This window comes from Xenopus tropicalis, chromosome 10 (assembly GCF_000004195.4).
Source record: "Xenopus tropicalis strain Nigerian chromosome 10, UCB_Xtro_10.0, whole genome shotgun sequence".
Taxonomy (NCBI): Eukaryota; Metazoa; Chordata; class Amphibia; order Anura; family Pipidae; genus Xenopus; species Xenopus tropicalis.
The window spans coordinates 17,423,371-17,449,742 of NC_030686.2; the positions used below are offsets into that span (position 1 = coordinate 17,423,371).

At 41.7% G+C, this 26,372-nt stretch overlaps 1 protein-coding gene across 3 annotated transcripts; it reads left to right on the forward strand.

The window, feature by feature from the left end:
* Positions 1-26,134, forward strand: acbd4 (acyl-CoA binding domain containing 4). Of its 3 annotated transcripts, none has more exons than XM_031894179.1 (11): positions 1-131; positions 6,364-6,593; positions 9,228-9,348; positions 11,255-11,339; positions 13,640-13,760; positions 16,063-16,227; positions 18,269-18,402; positions 18,536-18,668; positions 19,604-19,782; positions 21,240-21,281; positions 23,538-26,134. In XM_031894179.1, exons 2-11 carry the CDS (start codon positions 6,512-6,514, stop codon positions 23,643-23,645), a joined length of 1,170 nt encoding a protein of 389 aa, XP_031750039.1. In that variant the 5' UTR covers positions 1-131; positions 6,364-6,511; the 3' UTR covers positions 23,646-26,134.
* The last annotated feature ends 238 nt before the right edge of the window (positions 26,135-26,372 follow it).

The following is a 26,372-nucleotide window of genomic DNA, read 5'->3' on the forward strand; positions in this document are numbered from 1 at the left end:
CTTCCTTTCTCCTGCCTCTCCTCTGAATGGTTGCTAAAGTTACCAGGCTTTTCCCCCTTCAGAGATCCCAGCCTGGCTATGGAGCATGAACTGGTGCTGCTGCTGTGCTCGTGAAAATCATTTCAGCTTCCGTAAGTGAAATTGTCTCCTGCCATGAATGTTCAGTAAGGGAGGCGGGAGCAGGGGGGAGCAAGAGGCTGCTACTATGTCTCCTGCTACAAATACAGCAGCTTTCCTGCACTAGGCATAGCAATGTCTTACGTTATATGGGACAGGGGAGTGGGGGTGGGCAGATCATACAAACAGGCAATTAACTCTTAAACAACCATCTCTGCACTAGGCAGAGTAATGTATTGTGTCATACTCGATGGGGTGGGCTTCTCAGACCAGCAAAAGCTATAAACACTAGATAACCATTGCTTTGCATGTTTGGGAGCAATATCAAAGCTGCAGTATATTTTGATGTTTGTGTAGTTCATAATCATTATCTATAGAAACCCAGAATGAATGATCAATGTGTAGAATTATCTCACCAAAAGTAAATCTTTGCGGGTTTTTTAATATAGAGCCAGCTTTTGTTGCATATCTTCAGTTATAAAAAGCAGTACCTGTTATCATAACCAACATTTTAGTTTTAGTTTACATTTAAAGTGTAGTTCACGTTTAATGTTTAGTATGATTCTGAAAGTGAAAGTGCCCAAATTTGGTTTTCATTTTTGAATTATTGCTTTATTTTCAGCAGCTGGGTTTGCTGGTTGCTAGGGTGCAATTTACCCTAGCCACTACACAGCAGTTTGCAAGACAGACTAAGAGGATTAGTGTAATTCAGAAACAGTTTAGTTTATTTTAAAAAGATGAAGTTTGTGAATGGGTTAAAATCATATTTTTTTTATTTTTTAAAGTTTCTATATTATGATCAATAATGTACACACGGAGTGAAGTTTATGATGTTGCTGTCCTTTAAAAATGCCTATTCCTTATTATATTCCTGTTTAAGAAGCAAGGTAATGATAGACACAATAAAATATTTAATTATTCACCGGTGCTTTGCACATTTTCTAGCAATTTGATAAACAATAATTGATACCTAAAACATACTCTGAAAATAAATTCCTGTAAAGATCCATTGTCCTTTCTCCTACTCTATGTACATTATCTTCTAATATTCTTATCATTTACATTAGGGGGTACATTATCCCTAATACAATGTAAATTGTATTAGGGATAATGTACCCCCTCCTGTAAATGATAACAATATTAGAAGTCACTGAGGGGTTCTGTGACCATATAAAGGCACAAGGCTGCAGGCTGAGTTATACAGGGAACTCTGAGTATCACGCATGTATTATAATGGATAATGTACCCCCTACTGTACATTATAAGGATAACAGAAATCACTGAGGGGTTCTGTGACCATATAAAGGCACAAGGCTGCAGGCTGAGTTATACAGGGAACTCTGACTATCACTCATGTATTATAAGGGATAATGTACCCCCTACTGTAAATGATAAGGATATTAGAAGTCACTAAGGGGTTCTGTGACCATATAACAGCATGAGGCTGCAGGCTGAGTTATACAGGGAACTCTAAATATCACTCATGTATTATAATGGATAATGTACCCCCTACTGTACATTATAAGGATAACAGAAATCACTGAGGGGTTCTGTGACCATATAAAGGCACAAGGCTGCAGGCTGAGTTATACAGGGAACTCTGACTATCACTCATGTATTATAAGGGATAATGTACCCCCTACTGTAAATGATAAGGATATTAGAAGTCACTAAGGGGTTCTGTGACCATATAACAGCATGAGGCTGCAGGCTGAGTTATACAGGGAACTCTAAATATCACTCATGTATTATAATGGATAATGTACCCCCTACTGTAAATGATAAGGATATTAGAAGTCACTAAGGGGTTCTGTGACCATATAACAGCATGAGGCTGCAGGCTGTGTTTGTATATAGATGTTTGAGTAAACAAAAATGTATTGACTTTTTAAGAGGGCATTTCACCTTTAATTTAAATATTTGTATCATATAGGATGACCTATTAAAAATTTTTAGTTTGTCTTTATTTTACAGTTTTTAAATTATTTACTTCTTCTCCTTCTTTCTAATATAAAATAGTGGTCATTGGTGCCATCATAGTAATAGTAATAATATTATTATAAATAAAAATGATTGTTTTAAAAAACTGGCTGGTTGGTAGGTAAAATGAGACCAAACAACCAGATTACTGGAGAGTGGACAGACAAAAGCAAAATATTTCTCTAACAACAGAAAAAAGACCAATTGCAAATTAAACATATATACAGGTATGGGATCCGTTATCCGGAAAACCATTATCCAGAACGTTCCGAATTACGGAAAGGCCATCTCCCATAGACTCCATTGTAAGCAAATCATTCTAATTATTTAAAATTATTTCCTTTTTCTCGTAGTAATAAAACAGTACCTTGTACCAGACTTATGGTATGGAGATCCAAATTACAGCAAGATCTCTTATCCGGAAAACCTCAGTGGATATCTCAAGTCATCGGTGCACTCAAGTTAACATTGGGATAATAAGAGTACAGTGCTGTTATACTGAAATAAGATTTATAAATATATTTTTTGTAATATAAAAATACCTTTAAATTACATGAGACACATAAAGTATATATACAAAGAAAAAGAAAAAAAAGTGTATCTATGTAAAAAATTAATGTAAACAGTCATTTTCTATCATATTTTCTTTATAGTTTTTTTTAGTAGGCTATTTTAGAAAAACCAAAGCAGATTACCTAAATCACCAAAAAGATTAGAAATGCTCATCAAATCCAGCACGGAAATGCTAAGATTAACAAGTTGCAGTTGCAATAAAGTTTACTGAAAAAAAAAATCTGAAGCAAAAGGTACACATCCAATGAAAAGGTTTCTCCTGCCAGCCAATAAGTGAATAGGAAAGGAAAAGTCTAGCTGATGATGTCAGAACGCTCCCTTGTGACTCACACGGTAGATGGAAGAAACGCTCCTCCCCCTGAAAACTTACTCAGCTGGATCTGTGTGAACTGCAGCTATTATAGTAAGTTTTGAACAGCTTATTCAGACACATAGATATACACAGGCATGACACATATTATCATAATCAGAGGAGCATAATCTATCATTGTTTTGGGTAGCAGGGAGAAAAGGTGGACAACCTATTTAACTGGCTCCTTGCATTGTTTACATCTTAGATTCAGGCTGCAAACCCATGTACTGTTCACACTTTTTAGTCCCTGCATTGTTCAACCCTCAGGCTCAGACTGAAAGCCCCCAAATTTTACACCTGTTCATACCTCAGACTGCAGGAGTAGTGCCAGCATTGTGTCACTGTATGCTGCCTGTATGTTCCATACTCTGCCTGCCTATGCTGCCTGTGTGTGCCATACTCTGCCTGCACTTCCCTGTCTGTGTGTGGCATACTCTGCCTGCCCTATGCTGCCTTTGTGTGCCATACTCTGCATGCAATTCCCTGTCTGTGTGTGCCATACTCTGCCTGCCCTATGCTGCCTGTGTGTGGCATACTCTGCCTGCCTATGCTGCCTGTGTGTGCCATACTCTGCCTGCCCTACCCTGTCTGTGTTTGGCATACTCTGCCTGCGCTATGCTGCCTGTGTGTGCCATACTCTGTCTGCCCTACCCTGTCTGGGTGTGGCATACTCTGCCTGCACTATGCTGCCTGTGTGTGCCATACTCTGCCTGCCCTACCCTGTCTGTGTGTGGCATACTCTGCCTGCCCTATGCTGCCTGTGTGTGCCATACTCTGCCTGCCCTACCCTGTCTGGGTGTGGCATACTCTGCCTGCCTATGCTGCCTGTGTGTGCCATACTCTGTCTGCCCTACCCTGTCTGGGTGTGGCATACTCTGCCTGCACTATGCTGCCTGTGTGTGCCATACTCTGCCTGCCCTACCCTGTCTGTGTGTGGCATACTCTGCCTGCCCTATGCTGCCTGTGTGTGCCATACTCTGCCTGCCCTACCCTGCCTTTCTGTGCCATGCTCTGCCTGTCCTATACTGCCTATGTGTGCCATACTCCGATTGCCCTAGCCTGTCTGTATGTGCCATACTCTGCCTGCCCTACCCTGCCTGTGTGTGCCATACTCTGCCTGCCCTATGCTGCCTGTGTGGGCCATACTCTGCCTGTCCTACTCTGCCTGTGTGTGTCATACTCTGCCTGTCCTACCCTGCATGTTTGTGTCATACTCTGCCTGTCCTACCCTGCCTGTGTGTGCCATACTCTGCCTGCCCTATGCTGACTGTGTGGGCCATACTCTGTCTGTCCTACCCTGCCTGTGTGTGTGTCATACTCTGCCTGTCCTACCCTGCATGTTTGTGTCATATTTTGCCTGCCCTATGCTGCCTGTGTGGGCCATACTCTGCCTGTCCTACCCTGCCTGTGTGTGTCATACTCTGCCTGCCCTATGCTGCCTGTAGAAGCTGAACCTGGCAGGGGTTTGTTCTGGAAGTTTGTTATCATTTGGAGATAGTCATTACAAGGTCCCTAAGGTATGTAATTATATGCGGGGGGGGGGGGGGATTGCTGTGCTACCCACAGGGAAGGGGGAGGTGGCATATGGATTTAAGGGTGTGGCTTAATATAACACAATATAATTCTTTCACATATGAATGAAGGGTGATATCCCTACAGTGAGTACCAACCATTTTGGTTTTTGCTGTGCTACCACTATTAATGGTGGGTATGGTCTTAACAGCTTATGTGATAACATGGGTGTGGTTTGAAGTGGACAAGGTTTAAAAAGGGGAGTGGTCAAAACTGGCTTCCATTATCGGCCCTCTGTACCTCAGAAGTTGGACAGCACTGGTCTTTGACATCTTACAGCAGCCCCTCTGGCGACTGCCAGTTCAGGCCTGGTAATAGAGTTGCTACTTGTAAACGTCACTTGTTTGGTTAGGGCTGTTTGCTTAGTGGATGATAGGAGTTACTGCATAAAAAGTGGTAATAGAACAAACTCTGCCCTAGTTTTTGAAATTCAGTAACCAATAGCAACCAGCAAGCAGTTAGCATTTACCAATCTGCTGCAGTCTGAGCAAACAACTGACTGCTTGTTGAGTTTTAAGTGGACTTTGGATTGGTACAAACCTGGCCTGTTTTCGGATCAGACTGACCTACGACCTGCCAGTCCTTTTCTAATGAAATGTCATGGTCAACTCTAGTGACAACTTTAGCATCTGCACCTTAACCCATTCCCAACCTCCATGTTTTATCTAGGCTGTCCTAGAAGGCTTGGGTACTACAGAATAAATATTTATTCATAGAAAATATACATAGGTATGTGATTGAGTGCAGTTTGTGTAGTTTTAATAAGGCAGGAAAAAAAGTCTGTTAAAGTATACACGCACCGATATTATGTTTTGTACGATATTCGGTGCATATATAGTGGGTTGAAAAGGCGACTGATATCACCAAAAGCCTTGGATATCGGTTGTCTCATTAATCGGGCAGGAACATCGGCTGTAGGTTAAGGGCTCTGGCACACGGGGGAGATTAGTCGCCCGCGACAAAACTCCCTGTTCGCGGGCGACTAATCTCCCCGAGTTGCCTACCCCTGCCATCCCACCGGCGAACATGTAAGTCGCCGGCGGGATGGCAGACGCGGCGGTGCGATTTCCCGCAAATCGCCGAAAAAGACTCGCGACTTCCTGAAATCGCCCCGCCGCGTGTGCCATCCCGCCGGCGACTTACATGTTAGCCGGCGGGATGGCGGGTCATGGCAACTCGGGGAGATTAGTCGCCTGCGAACAGGGAGTTTTGTCGCGGGCGACTAATCTCCCCCGTGTGCCAGAGCCCTAATGCTGAATTGTCAGATAGGGATAGAATTCTATTGTTTCTGCCTGCATATCTGACAATTCAGCTCTTATCATTAGTGGAGTGGATGAATGATCTTTCCTGCGACCAGTGGTCATTATTGTAATGTGCATGGCCACCTTTACTCTATTGTACTCCAGTTACAATGAGTCATATTCACTTGCCAAGCTTTCGACACTGCACATATCTCACAAGTATCCTGGCTCTAGAACCTTTATATATATATATATATATATATATATATATATATATATAACATATACCGGTACATATGGAACATATACCTTCAGGGTGGTCACATGCATATTTTTTACAACAGCGCTGCGTACATAAGTAGCACTTTATAAATAAAGATATACATACATACATTAGGAGACTTAGGAGTTGGAGGTACATAAATGGCCCAATATGGCTGCAATGATACAGAAATAACAGAAATATGAAACTGTTCTACATATTGTCCTTTAAAGTGGAATTTCCCCTTTGCCTTTTTATCTTCGCAGGAATATTCTCCAATTCAAGGATAGAGCAGAGTTCAAGTTTTATCAAGATAACTCAGATACAGCGGTGACAGCCGGTGCACCAGAGCTGTTCAGCCAGAATTTCATACAGTTTACTGTGTGCAGGTGTCCCAGACCATACACCAGAGAGATGGGCACAGACCAGGAGGAAACAGGGTACCAGAAACAGTTTAATGCAGCAGTGTCAGTCATACAGAATCTGCCTAAAAATGGTATGTATGTATGTCTGCTTCACATTCAGACATGTCAGTAATAATCTGTTGTTTCAATGGAAACATTTAGCCAGGGAATAACTCCTACAGGTCTTTCTGCAACCATAAACAAGATCTAGTACTGTAACGGCTGACTAGTGAGTAATATGGTATAATTAATTGTTACAAGTAATATATTGGGATGCACCGAATCTAGGATTCGATTCGGCCAAGATTTGGCCTTTTTCATCAGGATTCGGATTTGGCCGAATCTACTCTCCTGGCCGAACAGAATCCAAATCACAGAAGCTGAACATTTTAGCAAGCAACGTTCTTTGATCCTTCCTTATCACAATTTACAAATGCAAATTCAGATTCGGTTCAGTATTCACCTGAATCTTTTATGAAGGGTTCAGGGTTCGGCCGAATCCGTAAATAGTGGATTTTATACATCCCTAGTAATACATAGTGTATTGTGGGGATTATAAATAATAACATCACAAGTGTACACATACACTAAAATATTGTTCCCCCTGCTGAGATTTGTAGGGATATTAAGCTATCCATAAATAGCCAAATTCTGGCTGGGTAAATGAATGATCATCTGTTGCAACTGGACCACACATGGATGTATAAATTGTTGATTACTGTACACGAGCAGTATGGATGCACCAAATCCAGGATTCAGTTTGGTATTCGGGCAGGATTCCACCTTTTTGGCAGGGTTCGAATTCACCCGAATCCACAGGCCTGGTCGAACCGAATCATAAAAATCATGTGACTTTTTGTCACATTAAAGGAACAGAGAAACAGAGAACAAAGAAATTAAACTATGATGTACTGCTGCCCTGCACTGGTAAAAGTTTTGTGTTTGCTTCAGAAACATTACTAGAGTTTTTTCCAGCTTGAATGGCTGCCCCCATGGCTACACAGCAGCTTATTTATATAAACTATAGTAGTGTTCCTGAAGCAAACACCCCAGTTTTACCAGTGCGGGGCCACAATACATTATATTTCAATTACTTTAAAACACGTTAATTTTTTGGTGTTACTGTTCCTTTAACACGGAAGTGGAAAAATTTTCGCTGCACGCTTTACATTTAATCCTTCCAAATCCTTATTAGCATATGCTAATTAGGGTTAGGTTCGGTATTTGGCTGAATATCTGACGGTAGATTCAGGGGTTAGGCCAAATCCAAAAAACTGGATTTGATGCATCCCTAACGTGCAGCCCCATCCTACCCCAAGCTGGCCTATTCCTAGACTGACACAGGCAGTGTTTGTGTGTATGTTGGCTGGTAAGCCCATCCAAGATGTTACTTCTGAATTATAGAAAGCACAATATTACAGCAATGACATACAAGGAGATTTCGGGGGGGTGTTGGCACCTGCGACTTTTAGGGCTCATTTACAACCACAATGCAATTTTGGACACAATATGGCATGTTTTGGCATATTTCCCATGGTCTTAGGAATAATTTTATGGTTGGGGGTCACCACAACATGAGGAACTGCATTAAAGAGGCGCGGCATTAGGAAGGTTGAGAACCACTGCTCTAGAGTCTGTGTAATTAGGTTGCTTGTAAACAATGGCATGGCTCATGTCAGTGTTAGACAGTGTAGCATGGAAACTCACTGCAGTGTTGAACAAGTATCTCAGCTTTTGTTTGTGGCTTTTTCCATAGGGTGCAATGGGCTTATTTTATTTCATACAGTGACAAAATACTTGTCTAGTCCATATGCCCTTTAATCAAAAAAGAATACAAAAAGAAATGGCTATAAATTCATATTGTAGCAGCACTAAGTTTTGGGAAGCAATCCCGCTGCTACTACAATGCCGTGTATGGAATAAAATACAAGTTGGTGCTGAAAGAGTTCACAAATGTTGATATTGGCTATGTGTGTGCATGCATAAAGGTTGTGCTCACTAAATTGTTCTATACAGAGGAACATATGTGATAAATAGCAGTGGAACTGTAAAAATATACACTTGTTACCTTTGATACCCCCGACTGATAAGATAACAGCTAATATCTACCATCAGTATCAGCCGCTGCTGCCTGGTTTCTAAAGGTCAGTCCCCCTGTGACATAAACTGCTAGCCAATATTTTAAGGCAACAGCACATGGAGTGATTTCAAGCATTTTCTTTACATGAGTGGAAGCTGCCATATTGAATTCCTCACAGCAGAGATGCGGAAAACTGCAAGATATTGTGGCACTTGAAAAACTAAAACTAGGTGGATTATGATTTTAAATTATTCTGCCCCTGTATAGGCTTATATTTCTATATCTATAAACATTTCTGAGTACTCCATAACATCTGTGTAGGCAGCAATCAAAAATGGGCACAATTAAGCGCAAAGGGGCTGTTGATCAAAACCGCCATATAGACTTTACAGAAAATAATGGCTTATGGTTTTATTGTTTTGGTGAAGTCTTTATAGAGGGGAGAAGGACACTATTCTGGTCACTAAATAAGCAATACCCAAGGGGTGTAACAGATAGGGAAACATACACTTTGGGGAGGGTAGAGAGCAAAGTGGGCACTTAATAGATGAGCGGTTTCATCATATCTCTGCAAAACAAGGTTTGGAGCCATAATTATTTTGCATGTAATGTCACCATTTGTCTTCTATCAACTGATTGGTTCCAGGCTCATATCGTCCATCTTACGAAGAGATGCTGCGGTTCTACAGCTATTACAAACAGGCCACGGTGGGACCCTGTAATATCGCACGTCCTGGTTTCTGGGATCCTATTGGCAAATACAAATGGTACTTTTTACTTAAACCTTTTGTTATTTTAGCAGGAAATTGGGCTCCATTTTGCTTGGTACATTTTCATTATGCCCCTTGGGATTATGCTTTTTTAGGGGTAAAGACACAATGGCCTATTAGTCACGGCAGCGACTCGTAAATTAACCTATGGCAGCTAAATCGCCACGACCAAGGTTTTTAAAAAGTTGCGCCAACTTAGCACCCCATGTGACTTTGTGCTAGTGCAATGTCACATGGTCATCCTTCTGCATTTTCCGGCTATTACTAGGGATCACGGCAATATGTTTTACATGTGGCTATATAAGGGAATGAGAAGGGGCAGGTATTATCAGGCTCTTCATGGCCCACAGAAGAGGAGATTTATTGTAACAGTCATTCTCCCATGTAACATGAGACAAATCTTTATGTGCATGTAGTAAATGGTATTGTTATATACAGATTGCTTTAGGTTAGGTTAATGGAGAGCTGGATTATGCACCAAGGTATTTTGTTTCCTTTCTACGGCCTTATTAGTGCTAGGGCCCTGCCACTACTGGGTGATCCAGCTAAAACAGAATAAGGGAGAAGACACACAGAGCTACTAGTAGCAGCTACTTGTCATGGCTACTAAAATAGACAATGCTGATCATTTACTGATAATTGTCTCTATGTGTGTTTTAGCAGAGGCAATTCTCAGTATTGTCTATGGCAGGGTATTTTCTGGAGGTTATTAGCTGTAAAAAAAGTAGCTGCTACTAGTACCTCAGGGCTCTGGCACACGGGGAGATTAGTCGCCCGCGACAAATCTCCCTTGTCACAGGCGACTAATCTCCCCGAACTACCATCCCACCAGCGAACATGTAAGTCGCCGGTGGGATGGTACACACTGCGCAGGCGATTTCGGCAAATCGCCGAAGTTGCCTTGTGACTTACATTTTCGCCGGTGGGATGGCAACTGATGGCAACTCGGGGTGATTAGTCGCCCGCGAACAGGGAGATTTGTCGCGGGCGACTAATCTCCCCCTGTGCCAGAGCCCTTAGAAGCTATGTAGCACATAAAGTTATCTTTGCTTTAAGAAGAACTCCACCTCAACACATCTAAAGTTTTTATGAAACGTAACATAATTATAAGCAATTTTGCAATATACATAAATAAAAAATATGCATATGCAATAATATGGTTTAGAACAGTTACCCAAGCCTAGCCCATTGTTCTCCTGCTGATCTGGCTGATTACTTTGAGACTCAAAACATGTAACAGTAGTCGCCTGTCCTCAGCCTGCCTTCAGCCTGCATCCTCCAAATCCCACAATTCACAGCACACATGATGTCAATAAGGAAAGGAATATCAGAATGCAATGCATTGTGGGTTATGTTGTTCTTGCATGCTGTATGTAAGCTGTGAGAAGTTGTTACAATTTGTAACATGAGTGTTTTAGTCCCTCCTCCCCTGCTAGGATTTCAAATGATGCAACAAAAGAACTGTTTTGCAGCTGGATTTCAGCATATAAAAATGATATATATTCATACTTTTTAAAGGACCATATGAATGATAGGGGTCTCTGTGTTGTGTGGGGCTCTTTAACAAATGTTGGTTCAGAAACCTTAGTTCCCTTTAAGTACTAGATGTGCAGGCAAGATACTACATGTCTCTGAGAAAGACTCTGCATTGGCAATGGAAGATGATGAACAGATCATCCCTGATTTACACAGATTATCCCTTAGGTTGGATCCCATTCTTCCTTTATTGACCAGGGCTTCATCAACTAACCGGTGGAATGGAGGTCATATGAAAAGGTTGCTTTGCAGCCACATTTCTTTTTTGTGGCCAGTAGAGAGCTTATCATTCATTTTAGCACCATGCCACACACTGAAAGAACAGCTGAAAGCAAATTATACATTAGTACAAATGTGCTTATTTCAGGGATGCTTGGAACAGACTGGGCAGAATGAGTCAAGAGGATGCCATGTGCTCATACATCCAAGAGATGAAGCTGGTAGCACAAAAGGTACACCTGTCATCTTATATGGGAATGTACTAAGGAACAAGCCATATCAATTGCCAGTGATCAATGTATGGGAAGATTGGAGGTGACCATAGGAACATCCTAACAGTCCTTGTTATGTAATGGCAGAAAGAGTTTATAATACACAAGAGCCATGAATATCCTCAGTTATATCCTTATAATAGGTGTTTAGTTATGTAATTTGTGTCACATGACTCATGGAAACTTTTATCCTTATATTTTACAATAGGGGGTACATTATGTCCAATATAAAAACTGTCCCCCACAGACAGTAACATTGAGTCACTAACATGAACATGATGGTTTGTTCTTTTGCCCCTGCTCCTCCAGGCTAAGTTGCCTGGACTGAATAATTCACACCCCTTATACCTGGCACCAAGTGCCCAGCTTGACATGTCCAGGCAAGTTCTGCCTTCCTCAGCACTGGCTGCTCATAGTGCACAGAGCCTGCTTTGTGCTGGATTTTCTCTTTTCATGGTCAGACAAGTACAGTAGCGTTTTACATTTGCCTCTTCTCTGACAGGGACAAAACACTCATCCCAATATATATATATATATATATATATATATATATATATATATATATATACAGTGGAGGAAATAATTATTTGACCCCTCACTGATTTTGTAAGTTTGTCCAATGACAAAGAAATGAAAAGTCTCAGAACAGTATCATTTCAATGGTAGGTTTATTTTAACAGTGGCAGATAGCACATCAAAAGGAAAATCGAAAAAACAACTTTAAATAAAAGATAGCTACTGATTTGCATTTCATTGAGTGAAATAAGTTTTTGAACCCTCTAACAAGAAAAGACTTAATACTTAGTGGAAAAACCCTTGTTTGCAAGCACAGAGGTCAAACGTTTCTTGTAATTGATGACCAAGTTTGCGCACATTTTAGGAGGAATGTTGGTCCACTCCTCTTTGCAGATCATCTCTAAATCCCTAAGGTTTCGAGGCTGTCTCTGTGCAACTCTGAGCTTGAGCTCCCTCCATAGGTTTTCTATTGGATTAAGGTCCGGAGACTGACTAGGCCACTCCATGACCTTAATGTGCTTCTTCTTGAGCCACTCCTTTGTTGCCTTTGCTGTATGTTTTGGGTCATTGTCGTGCTGGAACACCCATCCACGACCCATTTTCAGTTTCCTGGCAGAGGGAAGGAGGTTGTCCTTCAGGATTTCACGATACATGGCTCCGTCCATTTTCCCGTTAATGCGAATAAGTTGTCCTGTGCCCTTAGCAGAAAAACACCCCCAAAGCAAAATGTTTCCACCCCCATGCTTGACGGTGGGGACGGTGTTTTGGGGGTCATAGGCAGCATTTTTCTTCCTCCAAACACAGCGAGTTGAGTTAATGCCAAAGAGCTCTATTTTGGTCTCATCAGACCACAGCACCTTCTCCCAGTCACTCACAGAATCATTCAGGTGTTCATTGGCAAACTTCAGACGGGCCTGCACATGTGCCTTCTTGAGCAGGGGGACCTTGCGAGCCCTGCAGGATTTTAATCCATTGCAGTGTAATGTGTTTCCAATGGTTTTCTTGGTGACTGTGGTCCCTGCTAATTTGAGGTCATTAACTAACTCCTCCCGTGTAGTTCTAGGATGCTTTTTCACCTTTCTCAGAATCATTGACACCCCACGAGGTGAGATCTTGCGTGGAGCCCCAGAGCGAGGTCGATTGATGGTCATTTTGTGCTCCTTCCATTTTCGAACAATCGCACCAACAGTTGTCACCTTCTCTCCCAGCTTCTTGCTAATGGTTTTGTAGCCCATTCCAGCCTTGTGCAGGTCTACAATTTTGTCTCTGACATCCTTGGACAGCTCTTTGGTCTTTCCCATGTTGGAGAGTTTGGAGTCTGCTTGATTGATTGATTCTGTGGACAGGTGTCTTTTATACAGGTGACTAGTTAAGACAGGTGTCCTTAATGAGGTTGACTAATTCAGTAGAAGTGTCTAACCACTCTGTGGGAGCCAGAACTCTTAATGGTTGGTAGGGGTTCAAAAACTTATTTCACTCAATGAAATGCAAATCAGTTGCTATCTTTTATTTAAAGTTATTTTTTCGATTTTCCTTTTGATGTGCTATCTGCCACTGTTAAAATAAACCTACCATTGAAATGATACTGTTCTGAGACTTTTCATTTCTTTGTCATTGGACAAACTTACAAAATCAGTGAGGGGTCAAATAATTATTTCCTCCACTGTGTATATATATATATATATATATATATATATATATATATATACATATATAAATATATATATGTTTTCTTTTGCTTTAAGGTTATAGACACTGTGCCACTAGAAGATACCTCTCCTGAGATGTTTGAACATTTCCGCCCCCTATATGAAGTGATCCCTGACATGCCACGTCCCCCGGATTCCTTTTTCAGCATGTCTTTTGGTAAGTAATGGTGGCCACACACACTTAAAGATCTGCCTGTTTGGTGATGTATGTACTAGGACATATTCGACTGATCTGATTGGATCATAATTGGTGCCAATGCAGGCCTTCAGGAGAGAACCGCATCAATGTGCTGATACAGTCCTCGACTAGATAGGTGTATTTTCACCGAGAGATCTATTGGGGAGAAAATTGGAGGGGGGCAGAAAAATTGGGTTTACTGACCCTGGCAGCCAATTCCTGTTAATTTGTATTACTTATCTTTATATTCAGTTTCTTTTCTTTTCATTTTTAACACTGTATTTCAAACCACTGCACGGTTGATAGTGTCAGTTGGGCCAAGCCCAGGCTGGGATTAAATAGTAATTGTCTATGGCATTTTACAGCAGCACCTCCGGCATTTGTCAGAATACAAAAAGACTGCCAGTCTGAGAAGGACCATAGCATCCAGAAAGTTGAGGACATTTCATCATACTTAAGAGCTGCCAAACAAAAAGCTAAATCATTAAAAAAAATCTCCTTTAACATGGCTACATATAGGTGTAATTAAATGTTGTCGTAGCCTCATTTCATATAAGCATACCAGGACAGAAACAGTGTTTGTTTAGCTTTGCTCTGAACTATTAGGATGACTAGAGTCCTGGTAACAGCCATGACCTTTCAATAGCTGGGTTGGTTTGTTGGAGGCCTGCCCCTAAGATATTTGACCCCTTAGTAGAGTTAGGAACAATTGCTTTAGTTGTGTCAATAGACATTTAGCTGTCGCCTTTTACATGTAAATATCGAGGGTGGAGAATTAGTAACAGCATTTTTTCTAGCTGGGGGTGGTCTCTAAACAGTCAGCAATAGGCTGTATGCAATGTACATTCTTCTCCTTGGAGATGGTTTAATACCCTGTGTCTGGAAGCACTACTGGCTTTCTGAATAAGGGCCCAAGGCACAAAAAAAGCTCTCTTTACATGCTAGAAGAATTTCCCCTGGGTAAATCTGCCTCCTGATACAACACCCCAATCCCCACCCCTGTCCCTGCTTTAAGAGAGTCAAGTTTTGCGACTTCAAGTTACGGGGATGCTAATTTGCTTTTTTAAGAGTGTTGCCACTTTTAAAGGTTCTAAACTTGACTCACGGCAAAAATGCCACTATACATACTACCTGAAAATGTTAGCTCTTCAGAGCCAAGACATACTCCTTATGTATATTACCATTTTCAGGGTTGTTATTCTTCTGTTTAGCGCCAGGCCAAGGTGCCTTGACAAGGATGGGTGGTAATTAGTGTGCCCCATGACACTAATGAAAAGCTCTGAATTAGGGAATGACTACCCCTATTGACTTTCCAAATAATTCTATTTTTTTTAATGATTTCCTTTTTCTCAGTAATAATAAACAGTAGCTTGTACTTGATCTCAACTATGCTGCAGGAATCCATATTGGTGGCAAAACAATCCTGTTATATCCTGGTATATTTAATGTTTAAATGTTTAGCAGACTTAAGGTATTATGATCCAAATTATGGAACGATCCCTTATCTGGAAACTCCCAGGCATTGTGGATAATATAGCCTATACTTGTAGTATAGGCTATATTACGGGAGAAAAGCGCTTTACAAATGTTTGTTGTTGTTGTTGTTGTAGTTTATTGAATTAACATTTTCTGCACCTACCACCCCTTTTCCCAAAATGGTTGCAGGCCTGCTGCCTGACTTTAGTTCTATCTTTAATTAAACTTTCAGTATGTTATATTTGGACCTATTTTAAGCATATCTGCAGTTGGTCTTGATTGTTTTATGTTTATGATTTCAAAGCATTAGCTTTTCTATTCTGGCTCTTTCTGGCCTGCGGCTGAAAATACTCAGGGGTCACTGACCCCAGCAAAAAAAAACTCAGATTGACTGTTAGGCTTCAAATTTATTGTTATTCTTGTTTCTTGCTTATCTTTCTATTCAGACCCTCTCTCTCTTTCTTTCTCTCTCTCTCTCTCTCTCTCTTATTCTGATTAATCCTGACAACTGCAAAGGAAAAAAAAAAAAAAAAATAAGCCCTAAAAAATGAAGATCAATTTGTCTTAAATTGTCTGCCATTGTGGTGAACTATCTGTTGAATCGTACCCTGTTTTATTAGCCATTCAAAGTAAACACTGTTCACAATATGTTGTTGTGTTTCTTTGCCTAGTTATGTGGGAATTGCCATGCTGATATCACATACAATCTCCACAGGGGCCAAAACTGCAGCTTGCACAGTGTACCTACCTATAGAGGCAGAAAGAGGCGGATCGCTTATTTAACATCTGCATGTTTCTGTTGCAGAAGAAACAACTTTCAGGGAAGCAGAGGAGAAACAGCAGGAGGAGGGGAATGAAGAGCTGTCATATTCACTGACACAGAACTCATTCAGCGGCGGAACAAATGTTTCTCAAGCAGGAGAAAGTCAGAGCATTTCCACTGCCAGAGAGAGACGAGGAGATCCTGTAGGTCTGTAGTTTAATCTATTCATAGCATTGAATTAAAGTACTAGGGATGCACCAAATCTACTGTTTTCGGATTTGGCCTTCGTGAAAGATTCGGCTGAATACCAAACCAAATCCTAATTTACATAATCAAATTAGGACAAGGAAGGGTTAAAGAGAACAACTTCCGTGTTTGTGACAAAAAGTCACATGATTTTAAGGATTCGGATTCGGTTCAGCCAGGACCATGTATTCAGCCGAATCCTGCTGAAAAAGCCTGAATGTTGGCTAAATTCCGAACCCAACCCTGGATTCGGTGCATCCCTAGCCTTAAAGGAGAAGGAAAGGCTAGTGAAGAGTTAATCTCAAAATGCAGGCATACCTTCAGTTGTCTCAATAGTGCCCTTAAGTCTCCCCATATTTCAGCTGTTCAGAAGATCTGAAGCCAAACAGGAATCAAAAACGCTGAGCAGGGTAGAGAAGATTCCCATAATGCAACGCTCTTCCCCAGACTTGAGGACTTAGAACTGAGGCGGCGCATGCGCAGAAACAGGTAGCTCCCCCTAGCGTCTGAGACACACCGGCAAAAGGGGACACAAGCGGCGGTGCTGGTAGGGGGGAGAGGCACGGGGGGGGGAAACGAGCAGCGCGGTGGTGCTGACGGGGAGGGAAACGAGCGGTGCCGGTGGTGCTGACGGGGAGGGAAACGAGCGGTGCCGGTGGTGCTGACAGGGGGAGGGAAACGAGCGGTGCCGGTGGTGCTGACAGGGGGGAGAGGCACGGGGGATGCAGCTCCAGACAGTGAGGCACAGTGAACTTAGAAGCCGGCGGCGGCCATTTTAAAGATGGCGGCACCGTTCTGTTAAACAAGCATGTAGTTCTAGTAAGTGTATCTCTGTAAATCTTTCATTAGGCAAGCTAGAAATATAGCGTTTTTACTCAGCAATAGTAGTACTATTTAATAGTGTGCTTCATAGAATTTGACTTTCCTTCTCCTTTAACACATTTTGTTATGCCAAGCTTAAATACCTACAACTGAGGTTTTAGAAATCTGTCAACAAAGCTGATTGGGAACTAAAACTACCTGCAGCCTCAGACAACCAACAGCCTAGGATGAACCCGCTTGATTGAAGCCATGCTGAGGAGTTTTTTGTGTTTTTTGCAATTGTGTCCCCCATTTTTTTTAAATGCTTGCCAGGTACCTCAGTTGCCTATTCTTAGTTCAGCCCTGTTCCTGATCAGTAACCAAGAATAACAAAGGTCATGGTTCAAATACAAATAATCAGTGTTTGTATAGCTGTAGATTCCAGGTGCCTGTGTGCCACCCTGAAATGTAACCAATTCGATGAATCAAACCGCTCCAAGCAGTAATTAGCAGACTGTACGTGTATTTTATTAGCACTTACTAAGCTTACACTGCTAAAAAAAACACTCACAGTCTGCTAATTACTGTTTGGAGCTGCTTGATTCGCCTGATCTATAACCAAGGCACTCCCATAACCTAGAACAGAAAAATCTGCATTTGTATTTCAAAATACATGTATGTTTATCTAATACGTGTAGCTTATTTACTATCTGATCTTTTTTTATTTTTTTAATGCAGCAAGTTCTGGGCCCCAGCTCCATGAGGGGCTATGACTATGGGCCGTACATTGAAACAAGGGCCCCCTGGACCTTTCTACTCCTAGGCAAGCATTCAGTAGCCATATACCTGGGGCCCTTTAGCATTTAATCATGCGGTCTGCATCATGAGCTTATTGGCTGGTGTATGAGGCAAGAAGCGCATCTGTTCATTAATGGGGTCCTCACCTGGACGGCCCGTATCCTGTCACTGTGATCTAGTTGTTTTGGATCAATCCAATATTGCCCATCTCAAGGTGGACATAACTTCACCAAGTGAGCTGCTCTTTCAATGTATGGCCAGCTAGACTATTAAGTCTCCTCCAGGCTAAAAATGTGTAAAAATAAAGTGTTTTATAGATAGAAGTTTATTGACTATACACGTCTATTGCCCTAGTCTGTTGATTGTGGAAGAAGAATTACTTTTTCAAAATTCACCATTCTAGGAGAGGATTCTCACCAAGCCCAAGGTGAAGAAAGAAGAGGGCAGATCTTGGGAGCAGAGACAGAAGACTCCAGTGACAGCCTGGAACAGTTAGATCTTGATAAGGTTGGGTTCATGTGGAGTCCCTCCAGTCAGGTTACCATAATTCTCTGCTTATTTTCTCCATTAATGGCTTAATTGTCAATGTAGGTGTTTAAACATTAAACCTTTATGAGTAGCCTTAGTGCTAAGAGATGGTTCCAAGTCACTAGAATAGTTCTGTTTGCAGGACTTTAATGATACAGTTACATGGATATACCCTCACCTATTTCGGCCATCCAGTGATGTAATACCCGCAGATTCAAATTTGCGAAGGCAGAAGGAAGACACACTGAACGTCTCGGACCATGGCTGTGAGAGAGGTACATTATATAGAGTGGTGCAGTGAGGGACATTTAATAGCTATGGTGTAAAACATTCAGTGGCATTGTTAAAGTGGATTTGTCTGTGTAACCGGAAAGGGGACACCATAATTTAATAGTTAACAGCTGTGAATGTTATATATTGTTTAACATAAAAAGTATTTACATATATAAAGAAAAACTGATACTTAGTAGTCTGTTAACAATGTGAAGTCTCTCTTATCTGCATTGCACTTCTATAGACTTTATCAGGTCTGATGGAGCTGGCCTGTCCCAAGATCGTTGAGCCCCTGCCACACTACCTTCTTCATTCAAGAAGAGCTAGGGCAGGGATCCCCAACCTTTTTTACCCGGGAGCAACATGTTTCTCACGAACCACTGGTTGGGGATCACTGAGCTAGGGCAACACTGAAAGTTATACTGCCTCCTCTTTCTTGCTCAGTTGCATAGTATTAAGGATATTGCCAGCCATTATGATTAAAGCTATACAAATGATTTAGGAAGAGACATGCACAGTTGGGGATCAAGCTGTCCTGATTCTTCCTAGAATCATTGGGCTCGGCGAGTAGAATTGGGCTCAGGCTCGGGCTCGGGCTTGGCGAGTATTTGTAAAGCAAGAATCACCTTTTTATATACTTTTACAAGCCATTTCCCAAAGCTCTGTGGGGAGCAGATGGAAGAGGGTATTTTGACTGCAGCTGTTTTCTTCCTGATGGCAGCTATGGTCAAAATGTCCCATGTACCATAGTCCAAAAAATTAGTAAGAGTATAAACATGTAAAAACAAACAAAGCAGAGTGCTATAGATTGTAGGGTCTTTTACCTCTTGTATTGTTTTTTTTTTCATGTAATAGATACACAATATATAATATAATAATAATTACAAATAATAATTTTGTTTTTCACTTTTTGTTTCATAATCCCATTTGGGTACAGATGCCTGGCAGATGAACCCCAGTAGGGAGCACAACTTAGACAGTGCTAAACGATCACAGAGCAGGTGGCGGAAGTCCCAACACCAGCTGAACCCCCAGATTATGGCTACGGTGCAGTCCCTGCAGAATTCCATCCAGGTTTTATCTGATCGTTTGGAAAGCATGGAGAAAGCACTGAAGGTAACAGAAATAACTGTGCCAGTGGCTTGCTGTGAGATCCAGCATTGAAGGTGTGTGGGGGTGGGGGTGGGGAAGGTAGTCCTCCGCTATATGATCAGTGCATGTCCAATAGAGTATGCACATTCGCCAATCGATTGAAATTTTTGTACTACAATAGCCAGGAGGTTTAAAGGAAAACTATACCCCCAAACAATACAGGTCTCTATAAAAAATATATTGCATAAACAAGCTCATATGTAAAACCCTGCTTCATCTAAATAAACCATTTTCATAAAAATATACTTTTTTTAGTTGTATGTGCTTTTGGGTAATCCTAAATAGAAAATTGCCATTTTAAGAATTAAGGGCCACTTCCTGGGATCATAGGATTCAGAGTGCACACAAACAAGACAAGGTACACATACATGCTAGGCCACATCAGCCAATGAATGGACAGAGATCTGCCTTTTGCTTCCTCACTTCTTCCTGTTACAGTTAGCCGAGATTCTTTTATAGGTCACTTAACATAGGGCCGTGGCAGATGGAGAGATTAGTCGCAATAAATCTCCCTTGTCGCTAGCGACTAATCTCCCCAATATGCCATCACACCAGCTTGAATCTAAATCGCCGGTGGGATGGCATATGTGGCGCCGCGATTTCCCGATTTCGAAGCTGCGTATGTGATCCCACCGACGATTTACATTCTCGCCGGTGGGATGGCATTTCGGGGATATAATATGCCTGTGACAAGGGAGATTTGTCGCGGGCGACTATTCTCCCCATCTGTCACAGCCCTTAGTTAAGTATTTATTCTGGGGGTATAGTTTTCCTTTAACAATAGGTAATGCAAAGGCAGAAGCTGCTCAGATTTTAGAGGCTTATATGAGATGTTGAATGGTGTATATTTTCACTACAAGTGTTTGAAACAGATTATCTTCAACTTGGCTGGGTGGTCCTATTTAACTGCTAGATACACTACTTTTCCTCAGTTATATAACACAGAACAGAGTAGATATTTTAATCACCTGTCTGTATCTGTGCGTGTTAACCTGCGATCCTCATGTGACTTAGTAGCCTATGGGATCCTCTTCATTCTAATGAATTCCCTGCTGTTTAACAAACTGGAGTTCATGTAAGGATATCCCTAGAATCTATACTGCTGGGGGTCTGAGCACATAAGGGTCTCTAGATCTAAAGGGGTATCATGAGGTGTAAATAGCTGGAATGTAAACTGAAGATTTAACTCTTTCCTTCAGAGGGTGTTGGCTGAGTTTTCTTTTTCTGACTGGGCTGTGTTTTACATTAGACCATAATGGGGGTGCCTGAACAGCTTCTTCTAAATCTAATTAGACGTTTCTGATTCAGGTGTTTGATGGTTAGGTGGGTTACATCAATTAATCTAATTACATGTATGTAAGTGAATAATCAAATATTTTTGTTAATTCATATGAAACAAATCTGTTTCATTTGCTTTGTAGGAACAACAGATGGTTGAATGTTCACGTCGATACAAACCACAGGTGAGTTATCCAATCCTCTGGGGCAGATTGACCAAACCACGAATTTGAATCCCAAATTGGAAAAATTCAGATTGGAAACGGAAATTTCTGAAGATCGCAACTTTTTTGTCGCCGTCGCGACTTTTTCGTATTGAGCGATCGTAAACAGCGGGAAAACCTTTCCGACTTTCCATGATTTTGGAAGCCTCCCATAGAAATAAATGGCACTCTGCAGCTCCAACCTGGCCCAAGGAAAGTCACGATACCAAAGCTTGAATGAATCCGAAACTTTTGTACTCGGTGCAACAATACGTTTTTTTCACGACCGCGCTGAAAAAGTTGCGACGGTGACAAAAAAGTCACAAAAATACCGATCATTATGAAAAAAACACATTCTGAGCGTTCGTGGATTGATAAATCTCCCCCTCTGTGTACTGTGCTGTAACTACCTATCAGCCCACGCCAGTGTAAAGCTGGCTATATAAGGGCTCCAACTGGCTACTGACTACCTCACACTGGCAGTCTATTGACAAGTGTACAGAGCAAAACAGTGGCCTGTCCATCTGAAATTTTATTGGGGCTTGATCAGAACTCAGTGGGTAGAGCTGAAAAATCCCATTGTACTAAATTGGGGTTCTGGCCTAAATGTTACCTGATCTTGGCACAGGGACCAAATTATTTGTTTAGCCCACTTTGGCTACTTGGGTGGCTACATTGGACAAAGCTCTGCATGTTGTGTGACTTTGCCAGTAAGGCATATCCTGTGTATTGCCAGCTTAATAGTCAACTGTGTAAGCTACTCTAAGGTACATGTGTATCTAACATCTGGTGATGTATTGTCTCAATGCACTGACTAAAGAAAGTGTTCTTGTGTCTGCTGCATTGTTTGTTGCACACATAATTAGAAACAAAGCCCTTGTACAATATAAAAATATTCTTGTGTTACACAATGCCACAAGGTTGTCACTGAGGCCCTATGTTCCTTGCCTGTAATACTCCTGTACCAATCTGTTTATATACATAGTCAATATTAACCTGGTTTATTTTTTCCCTTACGCTGGGGTGGTCACATGGGCTACTAAGTGGCTCGTTGGCCCTATATGATATAGCCTGCATAGTATGTAGCGTTTTTTTGTTTTTTTTAAATCTCTTAAATTAATCTGTACAGCCCCCAGAGTAACATACCTTTCTCCCTGCATGCAGATTTATTTTGTTTCTCTATTACAAGCAAAGGAATAGCTGCTTTCTGAGCCCTCCTTCTCTTTCCAACTATGAAGACCTCAAAAAGGTGCCTACTGGGCACGCCTAGTTGATTTTATTTGGAGCAGTGAGGTCTTTATAGTCAGAGAGAGAAGGGCTCAGAAAGCAAAAGGGGGCAGAGCTTCACGCTAGACAATAAAGTCCCTAAAAGAGCTGCACTTCAGCTGTTTGTAATAGAGAAACAAAATAAATTTGTATGCAGGGAGAAAGGTATGTTATTCTTGGGGCTGTTTAGAGTAATTTTATGGGGATTTTAAATAAAAGACTTAGGGCTCTGGCACACGGGGAAATTAGTCGCCTGCGACAAATCTCCCGTGTCTCGGGCAACTAATCTCCCCGAAATGCCATCCCACCGGTGAAAATGTAAATCGCCGGTGGGATGGCATACGCGGTGGCGCGATTTCACTGAAATCGCGCTGCTGCGTATGCCATCCCACCGGCGATTTACATTTTCGCCGGTGGGATGGCAATCCGGGGAGATAAGTCGCCCGCGAACAGGGAGTTTTGTCGCCGTGTGCCAGAGCCCTTACTTATCCTTTCCGGTAGATAGTGCGGCCCAGGGTATGCAGGAAACAACCTCACTAAATCACCCACTTCCACCAGTGTTGTGAGTGTCAGGGGTTAGGAAAATACTGGTATCACTACACATTTCTAGTGATGCAGTCATTGTACCACATGCTGTTTGCAGACAGGTAGATGTCTTGCCAAGTTTTTTTGGCAAATTTCTCATGAAAGATTATCAACTATCTGACCCAGTCTTACTAAATAACTTAGTTTACGTTTACATTTACATGTACATCAGTGAATTCCAATAGCCATATGTATTAGATACATGGCAGCCAATGACATGCTGATGACCATGAGTATGTATATTTGTGCAGATGTGAAACAATACCTATGGGCATAAAAGCCTTGTATGCCAGTAAATGGGATACTGCCTAATAATGGGTGTAACTATGCAGCTCTGGTAGTGACCCGATTAACTTGTCATGTTTACTTTTCTCTCTCCTCCCACAGAAACCCTGGTTCTCATTCCCTGCTCCGTCCCGAACTCTGTTCTTCATACTTGTTTGGCCGTTCATTGTGAATTGGCTTTTGCACAGATATTATAGAAGAAAGAGATGACCCCTCCCTTCACCCCGTCCATTAAAAGCACCTATTTCTTCTCACCTTTAATGGATATAATGAGCTTTCTTTTAAGACAAGGAAAAAGTTAATGCAGGACTGTGAATTAGACAATGTATTAGTGCCTATACACTATCTCCATAATCAGTTCTGGGCACCCCGATTCACTTGCTGCTGGATACACCTACCATACCTGGGCTGTCAATCTCTGGATTCTGGCAAATGTCAGAGGAACTGCTGTACCAGATACCATAGACCGTTACTATTTATTCGATTTGTATGGGGACTGTTTGTGCCTCTGTGTACTTGATATGCTCAGGGCCAATTTTGAATCCCAGTCCGGACCTGTGACCTAAGGAGGAAGCTTTGTTACTTTGCACTTCACATTAGGATTCATCTACTGCTGGCAGGAACCATACTTATCAATGGTCTCCTACTACCAAGGTCTAATCAATACATCATATAAGGCCAGCAACGAAGGTGGTCAATAAATCCCAACAAGAGTAAGCATACTTGCAGCTAGATTTTATCATTAGCTGGAGAACCATAGGCTCTTTTTGGACCAGACTGTTGTGCTGCACTCTCATTACAGAGGTTGCACAACAATATGCTGTGATTATACTGTCAAGTTATCTGTTTCAGACTCAGGTTCTAGACCTTTGTTCTCCTCCCTCTAGACACATGCTCTATTATGGGAACATGCTGCTACTAACAGTCTTGAGTGCCTTACTTGGGTGCGTTTTCGTTCTGATGTCATGAGCAACACACCTCAGAAATAACTTTCCTGCATATTAACCAGCCAAAAACAAAAGAAGGATAAATAGCTGGCACATGAAAATGGCACAGTGTTCACGGTGGGAAGGCAGATAATGGCACAGAAGTCAACTTAGAAGTGTTGTGTAGAAGCTTTGGCTTTACCGCTGTAGTGTCTGAAGCACAGATTTTCTTAATTGCAAGTGGCCCTGCACAGAAGATTAACACCCCCAAATGTGCAGTGGTATGTAGTTAAGCAATAGTCATGGGGTTAGGTAACCATCAATTACGCACATTGACTTCTGTAGGGAGCAAACACTTGTACTAATGGTGGTCAATTCCTCCCACCACCATATCTGTAAGCCTAGTAGCACTAAGGCCTGCTGATGAAAACAAGAAGTGCTATGAAAGTAGCCCAAGACTTGCAATTTCCACAAGACAGTGTGTAGTTCCAGGTGGGACTACCTATCCACTTTTGGCATATTATGACTGCATCAATGCCCCATGCAGTCATTTCTCGATGGAATTTTCAAACCTGCTCAATAGATATCTGGCCTTTTTTCAGCCAAATATTTGATGGGCAGGGCCTCCTTAGGGGACCATACATGGACCAATAAGTGGCTGACTTACTCAGGAGTCAACCTCTGCACGGCCATCTTTAGGGTAAGGACTCATGGAGCGAGTTACTCGCCTGAGATAGATCTCTGCTATCGGGGGTGACAAACCCCCTGAAAAGGCTTTCCATCTGCAAAAAAAAAGTCATCCGTGGAAAGCCCTTTGCATTGCTTCGGTTTCGGACGACGCTTGAAGTTGCCTGCAAGAGGAAACTTCCTGTGACTTTGGATTACCAAAACAATGTGAAGGGCTTTCCACCAATGACTTTGTTGCCAGTGGAAACCCTTTTCGGAGGGGTTACTCGCCCGCCATAGCAGAGATCTATCGCGGGCAAATAACTTGCTCCATGGGTTCTTACCCTTAATTATTGTGTTGTTTGTATTGTAAGACACTGGTCCCAATCCCGAGAGTGTGTCCAGAATCCCTGCCAAAAAGCAAAATAGCAGTGGGAATGTAGGCAGGCATGATGTAGTATACTTGCACACATTAAAGGTATAAAATGTCCTTAAAGAATTATCAGTGCATTGCTGCACTATTTATAATGACCATGTTGGGCTTAAACAGTTAAACATTATACAGAGGTTGCCAGTAACAGCAACCAATCGGTGCCATACCACTAGAACCTAACTGCTGATTGGTTACTCCCAAATCAGTGCAACACACAACCTCTTGTAATGCCATGACATGTGGCTGCTACTGACAACATTGTGAGTACTGTTATAAAAAGTCACAAAGTTTTACCAGGTCTTGTAACCCATATCAACCAATCAGGTATTGGTTTTCCAACAGGTAACCAGTAAATGTTGCATAGTCGGTAGGAGTTACTAGACCAGCGGGCACGTGGCAGCCCTTACCATGTTATTTGGCTTTAGCATTTGGAAATGGCTCCTTATATTACTGAGGTGCTGAGTTTAATTGTATATCTGATGTAAATCTCTAAATGTATAATGCGTTGGGGAAACTACAACCTGTCTGGAATCGCAGAGAAATAGTGTGCCATTGGTACAGTATAGAAACAGTAGCTTCAGCTGTATCATTAGGGAAACGTTGTAATAGAAGGCTTCTGGTGCACTAATATTTAATACAATCAATATTTATATGAATAAAGTCCAATGTATTGATCCATGTCTTCACTTTTTCAACAGAAAATGGAGTAGTATGTGCAATTCCTGTACATGGGGTGACAACTGCACTGTTTTTTCCACACTCTAACATTCAATGCCCTTCACTCCTCACTACATTTCTTCACTGGTCTCCCTGCTCATTTCTGGATGTCTCTGTCTTTTCACAACATTCACACCCACTTTTCTGTCTCATCTTAAACCTCTCTATCTTGCTGCTCCTTACCTTTGGAACTCT